Source organism: Ranitomeya variabilis, chromosome 6, assembly GCF_051348905.1.
Source record: "Ranitomeya variabilis isolate aRanVar5 chromosome 6, aRanVar5.hap1, whole genome shotgun sequence".
Classification (NCBI taxonomy): domain Eukaryota; kingdom Metazoa; phylum Chordata; class Amphibia; order Anura; family Dendrobatidae; genus Ranitomeya; species Ranitomeya variabilis.
The window spans coordinates 37,978,247-37,987,302 of NC_135237.1; the positions used below are offsets into that span (position 1 = coordinate 37,978,247).

General features: G+C 39.2%; 1 protein-coding gene across 1 annotated transcript in view; it reads left to right on the forward strand.

Moving 5' to 3' along the window:
* ITGA8 (integrin subunit alpha 8) overlaps nt 1–8,047 on the forward strand; it is a 175,593-nt gene extending 167,546 nt beyond the window's left edge. The window contains exons 29-30 of the mRNA XM_077268244.1: nt 607–729; nt 4,804–8,047. Of these exons, the coding sequence (XP_077124359.1) occupies nt 607–729; nt 4,804–4,890 (210 nt within the window). The 3' untranslated portion in view covers nt 4,891–8,047. The remainder of the gene's footprint in view (nt 1–606; nt 730–4,803) is intronic.
* Nucleotides 8,048–9,056: the final 1,009 nt, after the last annotated feature.

Sequence of the window (9,056 nt, forward strand, 5' to 3'; positions counted from 1 at the left end):
TCACAGGGACATTTTGTTTTTGGCTTATGGCAATAAGAAATGATTTACGGCCTTCACTCCAGGCAAATGTGTGATTTCCCATAAAGTGTGTTTATATAAGGACACAGTAGTGCAAAAACAATGGAGCATCACTCTCCTTTTTCGCATGAGCCAAGAAAACCAAATGTCATCTTAAAGTTTACAGGGAAGGTTTTAATGTTCTGACTTGTTTAGTTTCTTTACTTTTTCTCATGGCAGTGATGTAAATTTATTTTTTATTCAAGTGCACTAAAATGTATATTTAACCTTTCAGCCATCAGATATGAAAGATTTATGGTTTCCTAGAGAGCCGAGCATGGGCTTAAGAGTTCTTGTTCTGCTCCTATAAAGGAAGTTCTCCCCATTTATCACTGTATATAATTATGTTTGCATGATTCTGGGGTTTCTTAACGTCTTCCAAAATCCAGTATAGATTACAGATCTCACCGGGAAAGTACTTTACGAATCATGTTCAATGGGATTGTTCTTTATGACTTCCACTCCTCCAGTTTTCCTGTTTAAGTTGAGACTGAGGGATGAGAAATATGTGGACGCAGATGACTTATAGATTTTTTTTTCTTCTTGCAGATAAAGACGTCAGTGATTTGGACGACTCCAAATATACCGTTTTTCATCCCTCTTTGGGTCATCATTTTGGCCATTCTACTAGGGTTGTTGGTTTTAGCCATACTTACTGTAGTCATGTGGAAGGTAAGAGATGAGTAATGGGTAATTGTTATGTTTTTGGAAAAAGGGTCCATATATCACATTTGGCTTCTTAACTTTCACAAAGTTGATCGATGCCGGCAAAAATTGAAGTCGTGGAGGCAGCATTAATAAGGCGAGATTCACATTGCTTAGCTCCTACGAAAATGATCTAGAGGTCTCCACTTAAATGAAAAGTTGACGACATTGCAGTGTTAATATACTTGTAGTCTGTGGCATTGCAAATTGCACATCTTCATCAGTATCCAAGGGTCAACCGTGGATTTTGGCTGTGGAAATACGAGTTGGATTCAATCTGATGATTGAATGTGCCTTTAGTGGTGTTATATCATACATCCTGAATGCTCGATCCCTGGCTATTTTATCAGTATGTAGGTTGTAGAAAGCTAGAGAAATACAAAATAAAACACAGTAAAAGTAAAGACATTGAATGCATGCGGTCTTTAGAGAGGCATAGCTAGGGATTTGTTTCATGGGGGGTCCTAACCAGGTAACCCTGATTACATCTACGGTGTCGAACCTTAATAGTGGATGTAGGAGAACCTCAGCAGATGACCGCCCTGTTACTGAAAAAAAACTCTATACAAAGAACAACACTGATATTACCACCATATGGTGACCATATACAGTGGGGAAAAAAATATTTAGTCAGCCACCAATTGTGCAAGTTCTCCCACTTGAAAAGATGAGCGAGGCCTGTAATTGACATCATAGGTAGACCACAACTATGAGAGACAAAATGAGAAAACAAATCCAGAAAATCACCTTGTCTGATTTGGCAAGATTTATTTAGCAAATTATGGTGAAATATACATATTTGGTCATTAACAAAAGTTCATCTCAGTATTTTGTTATATATCCTTTGTTGGAAATGACAGAGGTCAAACGTTTTCTAGAATATATTAATGCCCTAAAACTTGACGGATCTTACTTGGACATGGTCGGTACCTTCTCAACATGAAGCTACTCAAAACTTTCTTGTTTGAAAATTGGAATTGCTAAGCCAAAAAAGCATTAACATTACAGAAAAAAATGCTGAGATAGACGGGATTAAGATGGATTTGTGCAAGGTTCCTCGATGGATACTTGGATGTTTTTATGGTTGGGAGAGAGAGAAAACATTTCTGGCTGAAGACCCCTTAAGAACAATTAATTCTCTAGACTATTATAAACTCAATTTCCAGCTTCCATCATATGACTGTTGGCCAAAAAAGCTCCGTAAACTGTAACCATAATGGTGCCTCATCGCTTCATATAATAAAATACGGGATTTTTTTTGCTGGAAAAAGCAACGACGTGTAGTTTACAGGCATTCGGGGATTAAAGAAAAAACATATTTCTCTAGGAATGCTCCTCTTATAATGAGTTTACAACATTATAGTAGCATAGCCGTGCAGCCAGTGCTCAGCCGGGGCCCTGGGGTTAAAGCCTGCTACATCCATCAGCTTCAGGGGAAAAAAGAGAAGTTAGATTTTTTTTATATTGTTAAAACAGGTAGACAAGAAATGTGCATTTTTAAACTATTTTTAATTTCTTCGCTATAGAATTGGTGTGTTTGTTGAGGATTTTTTCATTGTTTCTCGTTAAAAAATGTTTACAATTTTTCAGGAAAACGTAAGCACATTTGTTAAAATTATTTCTTTGACAGTGCAAATTATTATTAAAAAAATAAAGATTATTATTATTATTATTATTATTATTATTAATAAAGTGCAGATTTATTATAGATTGTTTGACAAAACTGTCTAGTTATAAGACCTTTGAAGTTCTCACCACCTGACTTTGCCTTACTGTGTGTTAGATATGTGCTTCACAATTTTGGCACATTTTTCTGTGCGCTTGGTGGCAGACATGAAGCCAAAACCCTTTTCTGATAAATTAAAACCCCTTTTAGCACTGGTCATATCTCCCTATGCAGACAACTTGTAAAAAGTGTCTAAAACACATCATAAATATGGTGCAAGTCATAAAAAAACAATTTTTTAGCACAAATTATTCCTAAAGTCTGGCACATTTAGTTTGATAAATTATCCCCGGGGGTTTAAATTCTATCAGTTCAATTTTGTTAAAATATATATATGAGTGGATCACCACTATCAGAATGGTCTGCGTTGGTTTTTAGACATAATGGGTGGTGGTCTATCAGAGCAGGAAAGGAACGCTTAAGGATCAAGATGTTCATACACCATGAATATCTGATAGGTGGGAATCTGACCTCTGGACGCCACCTCAAGCCGCCTCTTCATCTATAGGTGTTTACTTCCAGCCTTATTGAAGTTCTAAAGACAGGGCAAAAGACCCCCAATCTCTTTATATCGGGGAATCTCATGTGTGAAATAAGTCATAAATGTCTGTAGGTTCATGGTTACACAGATTGAAAACACCGGTCCATCAAGTTCACCGTTTCTCCACCAGTTCTATATTTTCTATCTCTAGATTATTTATATCCCACAATGCCAGTGAGGAAATCATCCAGCTCTTGTATAAAAGCTGTTGTAGTGTCGGCCATTATTACCTCTTGTGGTTGGTATTCCATAAACTGACTGCTCTAACTGTAAAGAACCCTTTCCTATTTAGCTGCCAGAATCGCCTTCCTTCCACATGTAATGAATGCCCCCGGGTCCTTTATAAGGTCTTTAGAAGAAATAAGTCATGTCCTTTGTATTGACCACCCAAGTATTTATACATATAAATGCGATTGTCTCTTAAAGGGGTTGTCCAGGATTGGGGCTTAAGTCTGTAGTCACTCTGTGTATGACTGCAGACTTGTAAATCCTCACAGTGCACGCTGTCAGGATTCTCCATAGCCGGGAGCGGGCGGTCATATGAACGCAAGTATCTGACTTGTATACTTCCGGCCACATTAGACATGTCCAAAATCGCTCAATTCTCTTATATTGAGCAAGCCTGCGTACGTCTAGTCAGCACATGATCACATGCATGCGAATCACATACTTTCGGTCATGCGCCCACCCGCTCCCAGCACTGGAGAATCCTCAATGCGTGCACACTTTGCTCTACGAGGATTCACAAGTCTTCAGTCACACGGAGTCACACGGAGCGACTGCAGACTTGAGAGCGAACCTGGGTAGTCCCTTTAGACATATTTTTTTCTAAGTTAAACAAGCATTAGAATTCATCCATTTTGACTGTGGGAGGGGCAGTCAATCACATCATAGAAATTCTGACATCAGCAGAAGAGGATGATGTTGACCTTGTTGGAGACAGTTACCAATTCACTCCTAAGACTTATGGAATTTAAGGCAAATAAAGTGTTGACATTTCCTACACTCTCATCCCAGACAAAGTGCTATGTCTGATTTATCTCTCTATTTAACTCCTTAACGATCACCAATACGTATTTTTACTGATATAAGAGAATGGCGTTCCCAGACAGGTGACAATCCAGCAGCTGCCATCTGTACACTATAGCTGACAACTTGCTGCATCAGCCATGATCAGTGTTGTCACGGTGTATACAAGTGTATGGAGTGAGGCTGAGCCCACTGGACGGGCTCTGCCCAGAAGTATGTATAACCGCCGTTCCGGGCTCAGAACCTGGTGAATCCCTGCAGTGCACAGTGCGCACACTGGGGATATTCAAAAGTCTGCAGTCACATAGAGTGACTGCAGACTTCTTATTTTGGAATGGACAACCCCTTTAATGTTTTTGTGTGGTATGACAATTTGAATCAAAGGGATAATCATTTAATTTTTTTTAAATGCAAATCTTGGGAAACTTCGGTCAAATTTCTAAAATTTTTCTAAATGAACACAATACATATCAATCTAAGTTTACCATTATCATAAAATATAATGTGCGACGAAAAAACGTTCTCATAATCGGTGGGATGCGTTGAAGCGTTCCAGAGTTATTACCACATATAGTGACACTGGTCAGATTTAAAAAATGTTGGCCTCGTCAGTAGCTCGTCATCAAAGTCTGTTGGGCAGACTGCACGGCTAACACCGGTACTGCCAAACCAAAAAGTATAATAGCTAAAGCCAAAAATTCTGCAAATTTCAGTGCTAACATTCTTTTGTTAATTTTTTTTAAAGTGTGGATTCTTCGATCGGGAAAGACCGCCACAGGAAGATGTAACCGACGACACAGAAAAATTAACAAACAAGACATCTGAAGCATGAAAACAAACCAACTGCTGTAAGACTGCTAATGTGGAGGCCAAAGATTGAATGTACCTGCATCGCCACTTTGCCGCGTTGCATCTGAGTTGCGCTGTACCAACTACTCAAGGAACATTTTTGTTCAATGATGCCTTAAAAAAATATTCCTTCAACATCACAGATGGAGTTTTTACTTGAATCTTTGTTGGTTTCCTGCAGAAGAGTTGCGTGATGTGTTCTCCAGAGACTTGTGAGAGTAACAAAAACTGTAAGGCAGTGCCTTTATTACTGTACCGGGATGTAGACTTCTCTGACCAAATCTAGAACCACTACTGTTCTGTAAAGGATCTGGGAATGTGCTGCCCATGATTGGACAGAACTGCTTTGGATCACTGGGAAGTGTCAGATTTTGGACTATGTTTTTGAAACTGACTATAAAAGTTGGAGTTAAGAATTGTCGTATGAAGCACAAACTCCTTCGTCTTCCTCTCGAAGCTTCCAAAAATATGTAACGGAGATCTGTAAAATATTTTATACATTTGTACAAATGTCAAAAAGTTGTTTATAGAAAAAATGCAATTTTTAATGAATGCCAAAGCTTTACTTGACACCTACTCAATATAATGGCTGCGGCCGAATCTAAAGACATCATGCTCATTGAGGTCAATCTGCCTGGGTCAAGAGTTGGGTTTTTAAGAGGAGAGTAGATTTATTGGAACTTTTTGTGTTCTTCTTTGAATGGCCAGGGACCTGAGATCACTTTATATAACAATCACTTTATTTATATCACTTGTCACACTGTTACACTTTGACCATATTAAGCAGTGTCTTTGTGTGTCTAGCACATGACCAATAGTCATGGTTTACAGAGGCTTACCGACTGCTCATGGTTGGTGATTACGTAATATTGCATTCAATCATTATAATAAACCAAGAAAGACTGGATGAAACTAGGGTTGGTTTTAACTAGTGGCCAAGTTTGTGGCTAGACAGATTCTTCAAGGTTGTCCTGCCAAATAAACCACTAATGTCCACTTAAGAACATTCAAATAACCCTATCTTCCATAGCTGATTATATATGTTTCATTGAGACCAGAAAATCAGATTTAAAGGGGGATTTTTTTTTATTAATTAACGGCCTTCAGCTCAGTCTCATGTCATAGTGACTAGATGGATGACCGCTTTGTTGGAAGATCAATCTTGTGCAAGCCTTGAATGGTCCACCAGGGTCTTCTCCACCTTTATCTCTATAGTATCAAGTCATCAGGTTGCAGGTCTTCTTCCTTGCCTTGTTCTTTCTATTCTTCCGACCATGATGTCCTTCTCCAGTGATTACTCTCTTCATTTGATGTGTCCAAAGTAGTCAAGTAGCAGCTCGGTGATCTTTGCTTCGAGTGACTGAATTATTCCTATTTAATAGATGATATGGAATATGTTATATTAGGAAATGCTTCTTCTGGAGTCAGTGTCTGCTGAAAGTTTTACGCAGGGGAACTATAGTTTGGCGAACACGACATTGGGCCATTGATGGCACACATCTATCAATCAGAGTTCTAGAGGGTGTTCCCAGATATTTTTCTTCCAGGTAGGATTGAGAATATCCAATCGTACAGCCTTCGGAAGGGCAGAGGTAGCAGTCACGATATATCCCTTGTGGCAGGGGGTACAAAAGCCCCAGCAGTATAAATGTCACATAGAAGGAAGGAGGCCCAGGATGTTTGCATGCTTTGATAATCTTTAATTACACAATATGCAATCTATTCTATTGCACAAAACCTCTTATTGAGACCATTACAGGATTTCTGTCTTCAGGAGCACACAGCTCCTCAGCCTCCCAGCTTCCTGCTTGCCAGAGGGCAGTGTGCTCCTGATGACAAGCAGCACGGCTGAGCTGCTTGCCTAGATGCTGCCGAATCGAAAGAGCACTGAAACTAGTCAGATTCGATGATCTAGCTAGCTGTATCGCAAAGATCTTGCAAGTGCTGCGCTCGTTGCCTAGAAAACTAACCACAGCTTATAGACTGCAGAGGTGGCCGGTTACATACACAATGAGTAGTAAACTAGAGAATTAAATACCCTTCTGTTCTTGAGAACAGAGAGTAGTTCTAATAGGAGGTAACTTGCAAAGTTGCTTCTTTTTACAAGTATCTTGCAATTTTATGCATTTAAGGATATCCCTTTAACAATGACACTTAACTTGACCATATATTAGGGATATTAGAATGCCATTTATTGACGGATTAGTTATTAGAGGATCTATAAAGGTTGTTTTGGAAGACAGTACCATAATTAAAATGACGGCAAAAAGACCATTGATATCTGATGTGACCTGTGGTCTGTTCTTCCATTGATGGAATATTGATCTGTTGGCATTATTGCTTTTTTTAATTACACCACCCTGCTGCAAAGACAGAAAAAACTTTTTGAGAAATGTCTTGCCGTTGTTTGGTCTCTGTCAAACTCATAGGTGTCACAAAGGGGCACCTACTTGTCCACCAGAGAATGGTCTTACCAGACTATACTCAACTGTGGGTCAAAACTGAGGCCCTCTGCTTGTCTAAACTTTACAGGACAGTGAAACTTTTCAGTGCAATATATAATAAACCCAAAACTTGTTTACACTAAGATCTGATGGGTCTTTTTCTATGTATTTTTTGAATACCAGAGTACCAAATGCAATTATTAGGGATGACGCCATACTGAACAGTACCTTATTATCCAGGGTGCGGTGTTGCAGTTGCCCCTTTGCCAAGAAAGCCTAAGAAGCCCAAATACTTCTGATGCTCACATGCCAATATTCCCATTTTATGTATTTTGTACTCTCGTCTTGAATAGGTTGAATATATTCCCGAGCCAGAGAAAAAGTGTATTCCAGTCCTTTCCATTTCTCACGTGATCACAATCTTATTTTCAGATACGGTTTATTAGGACCTATTCTTGGAATACACAAATCCACTGAATGTATTTTCCATGCTCGCTCCTTCTGGCTTTAGGTCCATACATGGAGTTTGTGACATTGGAGAGATTTTTCTTCCATTTCATTATTGTTTTTCTACTAAGCCGACCATCACTTGTGCAAATACCATTATTCTGGGAGATGCTTGACGACAGACATATTATCGGCCTGTGCAATGTGCAAAGGACTCTTTTTTTTTCCAAAACAATAAAAGAGCAAATGGGACAATGTTTGTGTTTTACTTATTTCCTCTCAATAGAGTAACATCAACTGGAAAATTTTAAGGAATTTTTTTAAGGGGAATTTTCACATCGGTGCCCACAGTGACTACGGCAAAATGACTCCCTTGTGGACTGCTGTTAATTCAGAAATATATGGAAGCTCCGAACAAAACCACAAAGACTTGGCGGTGCTTCTGGTGCACGTTTATACATCTAGACCTCCATCTTACGCAGAACCACTGCTCTAAATTTAAGAATGGGTCACTAACAGAGTTGAGCTTTCTCGCTGCCTTGGTCCATTGTACTTCACGGCAGCAGAATCAAGGTAGTCTGCGATACTGTCGCTGACATCCTCATCCTGGCATCTTGGGCGCCTCTTGCACTTACTAGGACCTGCGAACATCATGCTGTGAGTCCAAGTTCCATGATGTTAAGAGGTACCAAGAATGCTGACAGAAGAAGTGAAAACTCACCTAGTTTGGCTGCCACGATGGACTGAAATAGACCCAGACAGCGTGACTCTTTTTGTTCAACTCTAGTCATTGATCTCCTCCCAAACAATGCTCCAATGTACGTAACGTAAGCACCTCATATCTACAGAGCTCCCTCAATGAAGATCCCATGGGGCACCTGTATTGTGGATGTGCATGCTACATACATACAGAATAAGTAGCGGAGGCTACTCCATATACCCAAGGAGCGGTCTGTATGTTCAAATGACCCATCTTCTTCCGGAAGTAAAATTAAAGCTAAAAAGTTATGGCTTACAAATTATGGTAACACAAAATATTTTACTTATTTTTATTTTCATTTTAATTTTTTTTATACTTTAGACTGCACTTCAGGTTTAGACAGCTGAAAATAGAAAACACACAAAGCCCTGTTTTACATACACACAGGTCTACTGAAACATAGCGATGTGAAACACTAGAGTTAGGGACCATCCTGATTGGGTGCAATTTGTCACAGTGTGATGGTTCTTACTCTTTTTTGATCAAATTAATGTCTAC